Source organism: Apus apus, chromosome 18 (genome assembly GCF_020740795.1).
Source record: "Apus apus isolate bApuApu2 chromosome 18, bApuApu2.pri.cur, whole genome shotgun sequence".
NCBI lineage: Eukaryota > Metazoa > Chordata > Aves > Apodiformes > Apodidae > Apus > Apus apus.
In genome coordinates, this window is record NC_067299.1 from 8621660 (window position 1) to 8639027 (window position 17368).

The 17368-nt window shown below is 41.5% G+C and overlaps 1 protein-coding gene across 13 annotated transcripts in view; it reads left to right on the forward strand.

The window, feature by feature from the left end:
* The window catches only part of GTF2I (general transcription factor IIi), a 65639-nt gene that overhangs the window by 19112 nt on the left and 29159 nt on the right, over positions 1-17368 (forward strand). For 7 of the 13 annotated variants that reach the window (XR_007891199.1, XM_051635725.1, XM_051635731.1 and 4 more), the window contains exons 9-16: positions 1375-1452; positions 7412-7471; positions 8162-8245; positions 8831-8938; positions 9649-9711; positions 11289-11390; positions 13838-13903; positions 16663-16846. Coding sequence is in view for 12 of the 13 variants with exons in the window: in XM_051635725.1 (XP_051491685.1) it covers positions 1375-1452; positions 7412-7471; positions 8162-8245; positions 8831-8938; positions 9649-9711; positions 11289-11390; positions 13838-13903; positions 16663-16846 (745 nt within the window). In the remaining variant the exon portion in view is untranslated. The remainder of the gene's footprint in view (positions 1-1374; positions 1453-7411; positions 7472-8161; positions 8246-8830; positions 8939-9648; positions 9712-11288; positions 11391-13837; positions 13904-16662; positions 16847-17368) is intronic. The other 6 variants (XM_051635728.1, XM_051635726.1, XM_051635729.1 and 3 more) reach the window with 6 other exon arrangements.

A 17368-nucleotide genomic window follows, 5' to 3' on the forward strand; every position in this document is an offset into this window, starting at 1 on the left:
GTATTGAACCTTAACCAAATGTTTCCATTTCTAAGCAGAGGAGATTTGTAAAATTCTGTAGACTAAGATAATTTACCTTTGGAAATAGTTCAGTTTTAAGTGGAGAAGACAGTCACAGAATCACAGACTGCTTTGGGTTGGAAGAGACCTTAAAGATCACCCAGCATGGGCAGGGACACCTCCCACCAGCCCAGGCAGCTCCAAGCCCCATCCAACCTGCCCTTCAACACTGCCAGGGATGGGGCAGCCACAGCTTCTCTGGGCAACCTGGGCCAGGGTCTCACCAGCCTCACACTAAAGAAAGTCCTTTGGTTTTTATTCTGTTCTAATTCAAGATCACTTTCTTGCAGCTGGGAGTGTAAAACTTGGTTTATTTGTTATTACTAAAATACTGAACAAAACAATGCCCATTTTCTAGCTGAAATTGAAATAAATAGCAAACTGTTATTGGTTATTGAAAAACCTGCCCAAGCTATTCCTGAGTTCCCCTGCAGGTAGGACATGATCCTGCAAGGATAAAAGCAAGAATCATTCCATGAAAGCCAGTGAGACAGCAGGTGTGCCTAGAGAGAAGCTGGTGACTTTCCCTTTTGTTGGGCTGGGCTACACTGCTCAGCATTTTTTGTAAGAATTAAGTTTTTATATTTAGTCCAGGTTTTTTCCTCTAGTTCTTTATGCTTCTCAACTTTATGCTTTGGTCTGGGAGCCCTTCAGGGGTAACATGCCTCTTAATGTCTGCAAAGAGGTAACTGCAGCTTTTTGTCAAGTCAAGCTTGGGATCTTTCCAGTCCTGCTTTCTAGGCATTTTAGTAATTTTCTCTTTGTTGGAATGTTTTGAAAACGTTTCCAGGAATGCTCTGAGGGCCTATGGAAGGGATATTTCACTTGAAGGAAGCCAAGAGCTGTTGAGGACCTTGGGTGTTGTCCCATCAGCAGCACAGTTTGATGCAAACTGTGTTTGAACTTGGCTGTACAGAGGAGTGAGCAGGAGTAGGCCTGGAAGTGCTTTCAGCAGCAATGAGTGATAATATATATAATTTTTTTGATTGTGGTAGTGGGCAAAAAAAGCAGGAGACCATTTTTTTAATTCTTCAGGTCCGAGAGAGCATTTGCAAGGATACCTAGTTTGTAGAGGAGCATTTAATGCTGAATCCCTTCTGATGGTGACCATACTGAAATATAAGAAAGCAGCAGGTCACTTTGTTACCATTGCTTTAGCTCAACATTTGCTTTGTCTCAGCACCTGAAAATATTTTAAACTTTTTTTAATGGAGACCAGCTAGGGTATTGGTGGGTGTTTTGTTTGGCTCTTTTTTTTTTTAAGAATCTAGTTATGATTCATTTCCATATTTGATTCCTTTGTTGCTTCTACAGGACTTTCTTTGGAAAAGAAAACAGTAGCAGTGAAGGAGGAATCAGATGATCCTGACTACTACAAATACAATATTCCAGGTAATGTTATTAACTTTGTCTTACTGTTTATCTCATCAAAAGGTTGATTGCTGAAGTGTTGATCTCTCTGTGCCTTTCTTTTTACTTTTGGTCCTTGTGTGTGCCTTATCTTTGTTAGGATACAACATTTCCATGCTGGTTAAGTTATTCTGAAGAATACCAGAAGAGCTGAAATACAACTTCAGGAAAACCTTGTGTGTGTGTTTGAGCTGAATGAGACATTCCAGAGAAATTCCAGGAGTATTCTCAGCTGCTTGTGTTTGTTTTTTTTTTCTCACTGTCCAATAGGCAGACTCTGAGTCCAGTCACCTCTTGAAACAGGAAATAAATCATGATAACAATGCTGTCTAAAGCACTGCTGGAATCTTCTCTTCAGTTTAAAGTTTCAGTAACTTCTATAGTGTATGAAACATTTTCCTATATGGAATGACCAGTATGTGTCAAAATTGTATTGAAAGGTTTAATTATATAGACAGAGCAGCACATTTGTAAGGTCCATGAGTCAGACTCTGTGTAGGTTTTAAGGTAACTTTCAGTTGCTTTGCCTCTTCTCCATGTGCTTGGTTAATACTGCACATTTCCTATGAGAAAGCTGAGAGAGACTTTGGACAAGGCCAGGGAGGGAGAGGACAAGGGGGATGGATTAAAACTGCAAGAGGGGAGATTTAGGTGAGATATTAGGAGGAAATTCTTTGCTGTGAGGGTGGGGAGACCCTGGCCCAGGTTGCCCAGGGAAGCTGTGGCTGCCCCATCCCTGGCAGTGTTGGAAGGGCAGGTTGGATGGGGCTTGGAGCAACCTGGTCTGGTGGGAGGTGTCCCTGCCCATGCAGGGGGGTTGGAACTGGATGATCTATAAGGTCCCTTCCAACCCAAACCAGTCTGTGATTCTGTGTTGAAAATCATGAACATCTTTTAGTGTGTCAGTAACAACAGAACATTTCTCCTTTGGAGATCTCCCAGAATACCAGATGTTCATTTTAATGGGACAACCATAGCTAGGCTGAAAAGGACTGAACACAGATCTGCAGGACTAAATGATGCTTACTGGAGCATTCCAGCTGTCACAGTGTCACTTTGGCTCTGGGTTGGCAATTAAACCAGTGACAATAATGCTCTCCATCCCCCTTTCTCACACCTAGCTAGGGAAAGGAGGGAGAAAATAAGGAGAGAGACTTTCTGGATTGAAAACTAAACTAGACAGCTTTAATTAAATACTAATGAAAAAGAAAATATGTACAAATGTAAACAAATAAGTTCAGGAATGTGCAAAACCCCTGTTGTCTCCCCTCAGCCCCAGCAACTCCCAGGGCATCTCCTGAGCTGTGAGCAGCTCTGAAATGTCCCAGAGACAGGAGCTGAGGGCAGAGTGAGGAGAGTCAGGGATGCACAGGCCTAGGAATAAACAGTGATGGAGAGATGAGTCCTCCCTGGCCACCCATGGATGGAAGAGAAGGATTAAGAAGGAAGGGGCTTGACTTCTGTGATCCCTGAATTTATAGTCTGTTCCTCCCTACAGAGGGGCTGTAGATACAACTGCTCTGCTCAGTTAATGCCCAAAGCAGTAAATCTGACAAGCAGAGCAAAGTGTCCTTGGTCTCTCAGCAGTATCTATAAACATTCCAGCATTATCAATCCACTGGCTGGAAAACTTGCTGCTTAAAAGAGAATTCCCTGAAGAAAAAATAATCAGTAGAAAGAAAATTGGCTTCATCCTGGCTCAAACCACACAGTTAATATTCCTGCATGTACCTTATCTCTAAGTACTAGTTGTTATGACTCTTATAAAAAGAAACATTAGTTATAATGCTGTTTCTTAGTTTAGTGATTTCAATGTGGCTTAGTCCTTGAAATGAGGTTTGTACCCTTGGATGGAAGCATATTACTGTGCTGTGGGAATAGATCTATTTCCAGAGCTGCTGCAGAGGGACTGGCATTCATTTACCCAGCTGGGTATGTGCATCCTAAAGCCAAGTGGGAGGGTGTGTATTCTACACTGTGGTAATGCACATAATCCCTGTGCCTGTAAATCCTCCAGCTTCTCTGCCAGCTCCCTTGCCTTCAGACTGTTCAGCTGCTACAGAAATGCACTGTAAAATAACAGACGTGCATCTTGGCTTCTTATGAGAAGGCTGCCTGCAAGACCCAGGCTATCCTGAAGACTTTTCATGGAAAAAATGAGGTCAAAATACAACCAGTGTCAGAATGAGAGCAGTTCTGAATCAATTAAGAGAATAAAATGAAGAACTATGGGGTTGCTTTTTAAATTTTATTTTTTCATTTACAAAGAAGCAGGAACACATTAAGAAAATTCCTCGGGTACACGTGTCACCCTCAGTCCTCTTCACAGAGTAAACCAGGGCTTTTTGGAGACAGCCCACCATAGAACTGAGTAACTTGCTGACTAAGGGGCAAACATTTCCTGAAAGAGACATTTTATCCTGTGAATTTTGTGGATGCAAGACTGCAGTTATCACTGGCACCTCCAAGTTCAAAGAACTGGAAGCAGAAGGGAAAGGCTTGTAAACAATGTGCCCTGGGAATTGGCTGGTTCAGCTTTTAAACCTCTGTCTAATGAACTGACTGGTTTTGCTTATAAACTGCTTAGAGTGAGTAAACAGCTGCCTAATGTCTGTCTTTTCTAAAGCTCCATGTGGTTGGACAGTGCTATTGGTTTGGGGATTTCTGGAAATGCTAGAGTGAGGCCATTAAAATACAGGGCATTCATGCAAAACCAAATGAGCTTGGAAATATCTTCTGCTGGGGAAAAAAAAAGCCCAAAATGGGGAAGTAAAACTGTGGTTTTATTCTCACTCTGGAATGTTCTTGTCTGTAGAAGAGAAGGCTCTGGGGAGACCTCATAGCCTGGAATTGGCCTTCCAGTACCTGAAGGCACTACAGGAAAGCTGGGGAGGGACTTTGGATAAAGGCAGGGAGTGAGAGGACAAGGGGGGATGGATTGAAACTGGAAGAGGGGAGATTTAGGTTAAACATGAGGAGGAAATCCTTTGCTGTGAGGGTGGTGAGACCCTGGAACAGGTTGCCCAGAGAAGCTGTGGCTGCCCCATCCCTGGCAGTGTTGAAGGGCAGGTTGGATGGGGCTTGGAGCAGCCTGGGCTGGTGGGAGGTGTCCCTGCCCATGCAGGGGGTTGGAACTGGATGATCTTTAAGGTCCCTTCCAACCCGAACTATTCTATGTTGAAGGTCATGAACATCTTTTTAGTGTGCCTGTAACAACAGAACATTTCTCCTTTGGAGATCTCCCAGAATACCAGAAGGAATGTTCATTTTAATGGGACAAGTGTAGCTAGGCTGGCAGTGCTCTGACCTCCAAAATTAAAACTCAGCATGGAACTGCATGTATCTTTAACCAAGAAATTCCACAAAGTATATTTAGAAAACAAGCAAGCTTGATGTTGTGCTTCCTAAAGGCATTCTGGTAATACCCTGGTAATTCCATGTTATTCATATGGCTGCCATCTGTGTAGCCAAAACTGACCCAAAAAATGAGCATGGCTGACAATGCTAATCCATGAGATGATAAATCTGTTCCTTCTGCCAAGTGGCAGAGGTTTGGCTGGGCACTGTTAGGGCATAATCTGTTAGAAACTGAGGCTGAGGGATTTGAGCTCAGTGTAAGAGGAAATTGTTTTACCCCTGTGCTTGATTTTTGCTCTTCTTAGTGATGTGCTATCTGTGTATCTGCCTGTGATGTGCATGAGTGCAGTAATGTGGAAACCTAGCTGCTTTTTTTTAAGCACTCCTGGTGGTAGGACTTTCAGAAGTCTTCTAAATTTCATTTTCTAGTCATTACTATATTAAGCTAGCAGAGAACATACTGGTTTACATTTTTAAATTTCTGAACTGTTTTTACATCTTACATTCGTTTCTCTGACCAAGTGTCATAATATGGGGGGAAAAAAAAGCTTTGAGTTTCATAAAATCTGTGTGGATCACTTAAAAAATCTGATGGATTTACTACATGTACTTCAGGTTTTATTGACATTAAAGATGAGGGGATTTAATTCCCTGTGCTTAATCCAGGGGACTGTGAGCCTAGTAAGTGTATGTCTTTAACTAGAGAAATCTTTCATCAAGTTTCAACCTGTCAAAGATTCCCATTTTTCCTTTTTTCATTTTTGTCATAGCATATATTTGACATGAAGATAGTGCAACATAGAGACTGTTGCAGAATGTGTAGGTAAAACAGTCCTGTCAGGACTTCTGAATCAAGGAATAAACACAAAAATCAGTGCTTATAATAGGATATTTGCTTGCAATGGGATGAGTGTTTGTGTGTCAGTACATTATGAATTACAATAGTTGCATGGTCAGAAGATGTGTTAGGAAATGACACTCCACTCTGGCTGCACACACAATGTGCTGACTTAAAGCAAATTTAGTCTATGGAGACATTTTCCAGCACACCCAGGGAGGCTGTGTCCTATTCCCACCCTCCCAGAAGAGTTACAGGTCACTGTTTTAGTGAGAACTTCCTCTCATGTGGCCCAGAGCACCACCAGTGCCTCTGGCTTCTGCCTTGCTTCTTTCCTTCCCTACTTTTCCCCAACTTGGGACTCTGATCTTAGCTGTGCCAGGGCTGCTCTCTGGAGCCCTGTGTTGAACCAGCTCAGGGGTCCTCCCAGTCAGACACAAATAGGAAGAACCCAAACACCCCTGAGCAAAGAAAAAGTAGCAGGAGCAGGTTAAAGCAGCATTAACTGAAAGAAATGTGTGTAAAACAAAGAACCTTGGATAGGATCCTCCCTTGGAGTCCTGGTAGTTTAAAATCCCTTTGAAAATCTCAGCAATCAAATTAGGCAGAACTCTCTCCAAGGAGCATTATTGTAACCACCTATTTATCATGTTTTTATTTTAAAAACAGAATCCCTAAATACAGATTTTCTTGAATAACTCATAGTATTTGATACTGTGTATTACATGAAGTCTGATTGTACCAACAGCCTTTCTTACTGTGTATGGAATTATGAGTTAAAAAGATTTCACTTGCCTTACTAGTTAACGATAGCTTTTTCTTTTGTGAAGGTATTAATGTTAGTTGTTCATACACCTTTAAAGCTACCTCCAAACAGCCATAATTTCTGGGGAGCTATATGACCACCTGCAGATTGTTTTTGCAAACGAACACACAAATAATTTGATTGATGCAGAACAATTAGTCCAAATCCTTCAGTTCCATGCAGTCCTGCTCGTGAACTTTTGCCACACATAGGCTGGGTTTGTATCCCTGTGCAATTTTGGTACAGCCTGATCTCTGGCTCAGTGTGGAGCCATTCCTGCTGTGAGCAGTTCCCTCTCTCCATGTAACTGCAGGAGTGCCAGAGCATTAAGCAGGAGGATTTTAGGGGTGTTAATTTAATCTTTTAAGTGTGGTTTGTGTGCTGCTTTCTGCAGCAGCCTGTTTAAAGCAACCCCATATATGGCCATCAAAAGAGCTGTTGTGGTGAAAAGCAAACAACCTTGAAGTGTCATAAATTATTTTAATCCCTCTCAAGTTGCCTTTTTAATCTAGATGGAAGTTTTAAAGTCAGAAAGGACTCCTACAGAACACAAATTAGAACAAACAGGGAAAAGATTTAGCTGATGAGAAATTAATTGAAAAAGGGCAGAAGCATCAACATTTTGTGGTTTAAAATGAGCTTGTGAACACCAGAAAAAATGAGAAGCTGCTGTTCTGCATGAGTCCCCAACATCAGTCCAAGAATTGCACACCCCTGCCATTAGCTCCTCACCATCTTTATTCTGTTGAACTGGATGAGTGAGGATTTATAGATATTTTTTTCTTTATTTCACACATTCCTGCCTAAATTCAACATTACAGAAAGTATGAAACGAGCAGGTGATATATGAAATGAAGAGTTATTTGGCAAATTCCTCTATGGACTGGAAAAATGTCTTTGTTGTGAGACATCATTTAAAAACTGTTCTCTTTGTTCTCAAGCAGGTCCTTCTGAAACATCAGAGATGGATGGAAAAATTGCTCTTGGAAAAAGTCACACAGGTAGATATTTTAGTTGTGTTTTTCTCACATCTGTTTTGGAAATGGGAACGTGTAAGTTTTACTTTTCAGGGCTCCTTCCTGATTTGGAGTCAGAGTTTAGGCTATTACAACTTAAACTTCAACAGACAGGAAAATTTCAGTCACCTCAATTTTCAGATCTCCAAGGAGAGAGAAATAAAGAAGGAAATCTCATTTCTTTCCTAAATTCAAAAAGGAGCATCAGGTTGATCACTAAAGCACTAGTAATTTGTGTAAGTTCATGTGTTTCTCATTACATTTAGTTTGTTTTTTAATTGTTTATAAAGTTTAATAAACTTCTGCCTATGTCCTGTGACTACAGCCTGATGTTTTTTTCAGCTGTGTGTGAGGTGAGTGGGTATGTACAGACCACAGTATATGGAAAGTCTGTGTTGAGCAGGAGTTCCTTACCATAGCTAAACAGTATCTAAAACAAGCAATCTGTGTTAAAAATACTGCTTTGCCCATTTGCAACCACTAGAGAATATTAATCTGCATCTCAACCTGTGAGCCTCTTCAGAAGGTGGCAGTGCTCCTGCTGTCATGAATTTAAAATTCAGAACTCAAGCCTTCTGGATGTTGTTCATGTGAACATTATAGCCCTGGATTTTTCACTTGCAAAAATCCTTGCTTTGAATAGTTTGTGTTAAAAGTCCCTTTTATGTTTTTAAGATGGTGTGGTTTTTAATTTGTCTAAAGGAAGCCACCAGGAATCTGACTGCAAAGAAGACACAGATGTGGAGATATCACCAGATGGTTAGAGAAATGACCATTTCCTCTTAATTCCTTCTTTTCATTTCATGTGCTTTGCATTTGCTACCCAGCACTCCCTCTGAATGACATCAGATCACCATTTGATGTTTTCCATTAACAAGATGATATATTGATATAGTTCTAATGTACTCCAGCTAAGGTGTGTCAGGAGACACTCCTGGATCTTCACACAGTGTCGTGTGTAGTAGAGAGACAGTGAAGAGCCATGGAAAGGGGAGACTCCTTCAGACTTGCTCTCAGAATTATATCATACTTCTAGTTTATACAGATCTGAAAGAAGATAGTGTTCAAACTCACAGAATCATAAACTGATTTGGGTTGGAAGGGACCTTAAAGATCATCAGGTTCCAACCTCCCTGCATGGGCAGGGACACCTCCCACCAGCCCAGGTTGCTCCAAGCCCCATCCAACCTGCCCTTCAACACTGCCAGGGATGGGGCAGCCACAGCTTCCCTGGGCAACCTGGGCCAGGGTCTCACCACCCTCACGCTACAGGATTTTTTCCTAATGTCTAATATAAATCTCCAACTCCAACCAAAAACCCCAACTCTCTCAACCTGTCTCTAGAGCAGAGCTGCTCCATTCCTCGGATCGTCTTCGTGGCCTCCTTTGGAGTTGCTGCAGGAGCTCCATCTTCTAATGTTGAGGGCTCCAGAACTGAACACAGTACTGCAGGTGGGGTCTCGTGAGAGCAGAGGAAAAGGGGAGCAGCATTCCTCTGCCAGAACAATTAGAATTTATTCCTTCATACACTACTAAGTTTTAAAATAGTTTCCAAGATAATTGGCTTCACTTTTCAAACTTCACTGCAATTCAATGCAAAGTGCCCTTTCTCCCACCAAGTATTTATAGGCCTAATCCTATTTATTATCTTGGTGCAGAGCAGCCCAACAAAACCATTGTGATTATAAATTTCCCTCTCATTTTTCACTCTTGGCCTTGCAGCCTGTTAAGGGAATCATGACAGTGCAACAACTATGACTCTGTACAAATTGTAAAGAAAAATACATCATCAGTAGGGGCACACAGCCTTTGTCTTCAGTAATCCTTGATAACAAAGGGAAAGAAATATTTATGATTGTATTAATCCTATTAACCCCAGAGTAAGGAATTTCCTACTGTCATTAATGCCAACTCTGCACTGCTGCACATGCAATTTAGCAGGTATAATCCCCACCTCCTTCCCCTTGTCTGGAATTGCTTAAAGGCTTATGGCAAAATAGCTTTGCTTCTGTGGCTGTTGCATGCTGTGAATGCAGAACATTTCAGTGAGCCAGGGGCTTCTTTGTCAAATGTTTAATACAAAATCACTGAGTGTTTGGTTAAAAATCTTGTCTGTGTGTCCATCATTCAGCAGTCCTTTTTATTTCTTCCCCCTGCTTCAGATTCTTCCCAGCATAGTCCTTCAGAAACAAGTGAGGATCCTGAGGTTGAGGTCACCCTTGAAGGTTGGTTCTCCAGACCATTAATTTCAGCTCACTGGGCATTTTTGGGTCAACAAATGTTTTGCAGTGCCTGCATGACTTGGCACTCAATAAACAGGGTTATGTGCCAGTGTTGGCTGCAGTTGGGATTGTGCACTGCTTGGTAAACATATCTAGTCCAGAAGTGTTATAAAACTACAGTATACTGAAGCATATTGGAATTTCTGGGCTGGTTTTGAAATGATGTATCAGAGATCTGCATCTTTCACATTTTTTTTTAAGCATTGTTAATGAATATTCAGTGTTTAACAGCCATTAATCCCAATTTTCAGAAGATTTTATGGTAGTAATCTGAAGAACATGTTTTATAAGCACACTAGTTAGATTTTCTAGTTAACACTAGCTTTTGGGAAGAATTATAACAGAAATGGTGTAAATGAAGTTGCAATTTATTTAATATTGACAAATATGAGATAAAAGCCTTTATACCTGCCAGCTCCCTTTCTCACCTAAATGGCACTAAAGCAACTCACCAGTATCCGTGTTGTTTTCATGCCTAGAATATTGGTTTGGGGTCAGCTGTATTTCTTTGTATTATTTTTATATTATGGTAATTCTATTGGGGAATGACATGTCCTGTAACTGCTTTAAAACACTGCTGGGACTGGCCTTTGCAGTGCTTGCTTCTGGAGTGGGTAAGATCAAGACCCACCAAATAAGCAATTTAGAAATTAGGCAGTACATATTAGGACAAAGTTGATACTTCTGGCATTACTTTCACCTTTTAATAACCCTGCAGTAAAACAATTCTTACATTGCCTTAACAGAAAAGGTACTAAGAGAATAGTCATTACACTGTGGATATGTAAAGGCTTTTACCACAAGAGTAAAAATGCTCTGAAAAGGTTTTCTCTAACAGAAGTTCAGATAGTACAACTGCCTAGGTGCAAGAGATGTCAATATGTTATATTAATCTTCCTAAGTGATCTGTATCCTTGCTGACCTGGGCAGACTCTATTCTGTATGTGAAATGATAATTTTCTTTGTCTGCTTTAACCATTTATTTTCCCTAATGCTGCAGGTACTGGTTATTGGACAGTCTTAGTGCCTCATTACCTGCTAGGGAAGACAGTGTTTGGACTGGGAGGTGACTGGCTATTAAGTAGCATCTCACTGAACAATTCCTGGGAGTGGCAGTTTCCCCCCTCTGTCTGTGTGGTTTTGAGGAAGGGCTGAGCTGCCACATGAATTTCAGTTACATCCATAGTTTTACATTGGTTTGAAACTGGTTTTAGCACCTTTGAACTCTTCAAGATAAAACTTAAGGTACCATGTTTCAAGGACACTTCCAACACCCAGTGTTGTATTCCTGGGGAAGCACAGCAGAACCTTTGCTTTTTGCCATTTTAAGCCTTGTGCTGGCTCTCCTAAGCATAATTGTTCCTACACATGCCAGCTCAGACAAGGAATTTGTTGCCAGATTTGATGCCCTATTCAAGCACAGTTCAGTATTTGCATTAGAGCTTGGAAGTTCCAACCAGTTCAAACGTTCCTCATGAATTCTCTGCCCATGAAAGCAGTGATATTTTGGTTTCTTTAAGATGATGATGAGTACCTGCCTCCCAGCAAGAAACCTAAGAGCACAGAGTCAACTAATGAAGCTGGCAATACTGGGGGAAGAAAAACAAGAGAGTTCAATTTTGGTAAGATACAATTTAAAGCTGTTTTTTTGTCTTTTTGCTTTGCTTTATAAAAAGGTACTGAACAGTTTCACACTGCAGCAGTGAGACAGGCCAGTGCCAGGGCTGATTTAAGAGTCAGAGGCTCTTTTTAGCTGTGTTGCAGCAGTATCAGCAGCAGCAGCACAGGCTACCTCTGTTGTTTCTCATTATTTAAAGTGGCCATCTAAACAGGCACAGCAAATAATAAGTCTAGATTTTTGTAAGCTAATTATTTTGGACAAAGCAATCAGGCTGAATTCACCAGTGTTACTGAATTGTGGCAAATCTGGGGTCAGGAGCCTGAGCAGCAGCTGGTCTGTCTTAATGCATTCTGTGAGCAGTGAAGGTGTGCTGAAGGGAGCCACATCTGGGAAGGCAGCCAGACGACTTTTGTTATGCCCTGTAGCCTGTCTTGATCCCTGTGGACACACACAAAGTTGGGGCTTTTTGGTAGTGCCCAGTCATGATCCCTACTGTAGAGTTTGCACTGCAGAAATGCATCCACATACTGGAGGGAGAAGGGTATGGAAGCAGCTGCTTGAAAAGATCCTCATGGAATATTTGGCCAGTGATTGTGGGGTTTGGTAACTGGGAAAAATGAAGCCTTGGCAACTTAATGGCTCATGTAGGAACACCAGTGAGCATTCCTGATTAGCAGAGGGAGACCAGGCTGGGTGGTGTGAGCAGCTTCTCCTAAAATTGCAGCAACAACCAATATTCAGAACAGTATTATTGATACCCTTCTAGATGGCTGCTCTGTAATATGGTCTGACATTCTTTCTGGCTGTTTTCCCTTTCACAAAAGGCAGCCTGAGTTTTAGAGGAGATTGTTTGCTGAGTCTGCCTCTGAGGCTGTTGAACTGAAGGGATCTCAACTTCTGACACATTCCTGTGAGTTACAATCTGGACTCACTCAGGTGCCTTTCCAAACCCTTCTCCCAGGACAGTCCATATGTGTTCCCCAGCTCTGTTGAGTAAAGCAGGGTTTCTCCATTAGGCTAGTAAATTCTGACTCATATTTTCCTGCCTCTTCCTGGTGAAGCTACTGCTGATCCATCCATTGTTCTGTAAGTGAACAAAAATGCAGTCAGTGGTGGTGCTGGAATCAGGAAGGCTTCATCTGGCTCTACATCTGCAGGTAGAGAGGGAAATAATACCCTGAGCTGAAGACATGTTGAGCAGCTAAGAAGCTGTGCACTACAGGGTAACGTAAAAAGGGTGGAGGAAACAATTACATGAGTTTCTCCACACAGATGTTACTTCACAATATCAACAGGTTAATTGGTATAGGTGCAATGCCAGGGAACCAGAATGAAGAGTTTGTGTGGATGCAAGACAGCGTGCCAAAACACCCCTTCCCCTCTGAGCAAGGTCTTATTCTTGCCCACATCTGAAGCATGCTTTCCTCTTGATATCCATGAAATTATATTTAAAAAAATAGAAGCTTAAACATGGCCACCAAAGTTGTGTACACTGGCCTGAGAATGAATATTTAAACCCCTTTTGATACGGACTCAAAATTCAGTTTTCCTTCTTGTCTGATGCAAGAACTTTTTGACAACTGGAAGTGTAGTGGCTTGAAAGGTCTCATTTTTGGGCCTTTGTAGCTACTAGATTTCAAGTTTTTGGTGTAAGAAATAAGCTGTAAGTAGACTTGCTTATTAACTTGGTCTTGAAAGGCCAGCCAGCATCTGTTACCATCTACAAAAGAGTTGTGATGTTTTCCTGGAAGTATTGAAATAGTACAAAAAGCTGTGAAAATGTGTGCTCTCTGTCACAGGCAGAAAATGAGATGTTAACATTCAGTCATTTAATCCAGCTCTCCGTGGAACACAGGATTGGATTTGGATAACTTCTGTCTTGCAGCCTGTATCTTCTTTCAGAAATAGGATTTATGGGGATGTTTTGCAACATCAGGAATTGGAGAAATACTGGATTAAGGCAGAGGAGGGCATGATGCCTCCTAACCCAGATAGTTGTGCAGATCTGCACCAAAACAAGTTCTTATACTCACTGGAAGCTTTATCAGGCTTCACTAATTAAGCTTTTCAGCTCCCAGGCTGAGATAACTATCAACAGTGGCTGCAAACTGATTTTAGCTCTGATGATAGTGAGAGCTGCTGGCCCAGCCATCAAAGATAAACCATTTTGGGGAGTTACTTTAGCCTGGTTTATGGTTGCTTTGAATTTTTTCTAAACTTGGTTTAACATCTGCACAAGTTTTGCAGGTAATCACATATATTATTATCTCCTTTTTCTTTCTGAATGTATCCATGTATTTCAAGGTGTAGCCTGTACTGTACTCACAGACATCCATGTGCAAGTGAGGTGTGAAAGCAAACTGCAGATTTCAGTTAGTGCTGCATAGACTTTACAAGAGAGTCTCAGTTTTGTTTGTAGTCTGACCTGTCCCCCTCTTTCCTTTGCAGAGAAATGGAATGCAAGAATTACAGAATTGAGAAAGCAAGTTGAAGAGCTGTTTGAAGAAAAATACGGTATGTGTTATGCTCCTCTCCAAACAATTGCCTCTAGTTGTAAATCATAGCTCTTTGTGTGCATCTGGTTGGCTCAGGAGCACACCCCTACTGACAGCACCAAAGGGTTAAATATTATTGGAAGATTTAAAATATGGGAAGTAGCTTTTTTTGATGAGCAGAATCATTTCAAAATTTGTTGCCTGTGTTTGGCACTGAAGTGTGAAACTTGATTTTATTTTTCAGCTGTGCTCAGTTTCTTGGAGCCCCAGTGGGCTCATGTCTTGGGCAGCCACATCTGAGAGAACTGGCCTTTTTGTTGTAATTACACTGAGTCCTTGAGTGAAAGAATCTTTTAAAATGGCTCTGGGGAGAGGTTACCACTGATTGGTTGTTCATTTCTGATGATGATTGATTCGCAGTGAAGCAACAATTAGATGTTAATGGTTCTTGGAGACAGAAAGAAACACACGTTAGACTTTGGAATTTGTCTCCAGATGCTGCACCTAGATACGTTTTGTGTCCACATATCACAGGCTTAAAACAGCATTAGCAAAAAAGTTGAAAATCAATGGTTGTGCTCCTCTGCTGTGAAAAGTGGAAGTGCTTTCAGGATGGACCTTGTCTTTTGGAGTTATTCCATGGTCTGGATATGACTATCATCTGACACTTAAACAGCCCACTGAAAGCAGCTCACACCAAATAAAAACACTTCAGGATTTTAATTGCTCTAGAAAGGAGCATCATTCTTGGTGAATTGCTTTAATTTTGGGTTTGGTGTTTGCACATAGGCAGCCTAAAAATCTCCTGTGGAGTCTGTTGAGTAGGAAGCTATTCCTGACTCACCATAGCAGACCATATGGTGTTAAATGATCCCCTTTTCCCTGTGGATGACAACGTTTCATTGATTCACGAACCAAATCCATATCAGATTCAATTTCTTTCTATGTGTATGAACATGCAGTTTCCCATGTACTGGAATGAGTTATGAATGTCCATAATTCCCAGAATGCTCCTTAGATTTGTTGGCTTCTGGAGCTCCAGAGTGTTTTGGAGTGTCCGTTACAACTGACACGTCTGAAAATGTATTTATTTGTGTGTTTAGATGTAAACTAAATGGGACTGATTTTTACTGTAAGTACAAGATAGTGGCTGACAAATACAGACTTAATTGATAAAAAGAACCTCTATTCACTAGGATTGCTATACAAAAATAAGGTTTCAGGTCTGAGAAACCTCCCTGCAGGCTGCAGTGCTGATCACATCCTTCAGCTGTCTGAAGAGTCTTTGCTAAAACACATGCTGATTTATGAGAAATAGACTCTCACTGGTAACAACATACTTGTTGTTATTTATTAAACAAAGAGGATTTTTTAACTTTTGTAGCTGTTCTTACTTGATGTTGTGTAGTGATCTAGATGTTAGGGATGTTCTTGATCTCTCATTCTGCAGCAGCCAGTTGTAGCCCAAACACTCTTTTCCCTCTGAAGTTTGGCTGCTGGATTTGTGATGCTTTTTGCCACAACAACCTCCAGGGCTGAGAATAATTTTCTTAATTTCTTGGAAAGAGGTACATGAACCCAGTAAAAACCTGCTGCAATGGCTGACTAGATACACAACAGCTCTTCTGGTGAATGTTGATATTCGGTTCCTATCAGAATACAAGACTTAAGATATATACAGTATTTTCAGAGCTTCCCTGCTTTGTGAGAAGCATACCTAGAACTGTTCTGCTTCCCCGTGGTTGAGAGAGGATGTTGCCCAAATGTCTTTAAAGCCTAAAATGTTTTATTGCTTTTAAGGGTTTGTGAGATAATGTGTGGGTTTTGTATCCACTGATGCCTGAACCACTGGCCGCTTTCACCTTAGGTTGCTTGAAGAAGTGCCCCAAGTAGTTTTGCTTTCAGAAACCCTATCCCAACATCATTGTACACTTGCTTGGCCTTTCTTGCCTTAAACTATTTTTTTGCATCTAATTTCCATAGCAAAACCAGAAAATGTACCAAACTATTTGCAGACCAGTCAGATGGTAATAGAGAATTCTTGTTGCATGGCCGAGAAAATTAACGTACCCTTGTGAGTATAAAGAAATCAGCCCTCCTGGTATTTGCAAACCATCCTGCCATTCTCCAGTGTTTGCCAGCCTGATAGGTGTGTTGATATGATTACGGTCCTCAGAATTTAAAGAGATATATTGGAGGTTGTTTTCCAGCTGTAGGTGAATCTGTTACATGCTTTTCATTTGCTTCAAATATTTCATTAGGAGGGCCATGCTTTTTTCGAGGGGGTTAGGAGTGCATTGTTTGTTTCACTAGTGATTCCTTAGATTTCTGAAATGCACTGAAGCTTTGGGAATTCACTCAAACTAGGGCCTGTGTGTGCCCTTCCTCCACGGCATTAATGACTCTTGTAACCCAACAGCAGTAAGAAACAGAGCTAGTGAATTGAAACATGCTTGGTTTATAATTAAGTCCTAGGCTATTGAACAAACCCCAAATACTGTGAAGCTTCAGTCTCGCAGGTGCAGGCTCTGTTATTAAATGATTACAGACTAAAAGGAAAAGAGGAGAATCTGCCACTGTGTGCAGGTCTGCAGCTTGTTTACTGTGCATTAAAGTGCTGTAAAACAAACACCTCCCCAATATGAGTGCTTGTTTGAATGTGCTGAGGGCTTTCTTGCCTCTCTGCTGATTCAAATGTTTTTCAGGGTGATATCAAACAGATACATTGAGGAGAGCCACAAGCTGGTCTAATGTTTATATTCTCCTTTTTTCTTAAAGCTCAAGCTATAAAAGCAACAGGTCCAGTGTCTATCCCATATCCACTCTTCCAGTCACATGTGGAAGACTTGTATGTGGAAGGGCTGCCAGAAGGAATTCCCTTCAGGCGGCCATCCACGTACGGCATCCCTCGCCTCGAAAGGATACTCCTGGCAAAGGAGCGGATCCGCTTCGTGATCAAAAAGTAAGGAATCTTGCATTTTTATCCCTGCAGTACTCATTGTTCCCTGCTGGCTCCACTCTGCTTCCTTTTATCTTCAAGGATTTCCCAAGCTGGTCTCTACTGATGCGCTGCTTTGCAGGACCGATGAGTGATTTTTAGTCGATGTTCGCCCTGATAAATTGGTTTGTCAGGTCACCAGGGCAGCACAGTGGTGGTTGAGGTCTGGACAGATCTCTTCAATAGGACAGGCTTCTTATCGTGGGCAGATCTCTTTGTATTGTTTTCATCTCTGTGGCTGTGAGCCATGTTGAAAGCCATGGGCTTGGGGATGGTTTTTGCTGTCTCAGGATGTTGGCCTAAATTTCAGCTTGTGCTTTTATTTGTCACTTGCTGGAGTGTTGTCTCAAGGTGCCTGTGGTCCTGTCTGTGTGTATCATCTCCCAGGGCAGGCCTGAGGCCAGAATGGCTGCTGGTTGCTGTGGTTTAGTTGGATGTGTGTCTGGAGGTGGAGCAGATACAGTGTGTATGAAGGGACACCCTAGA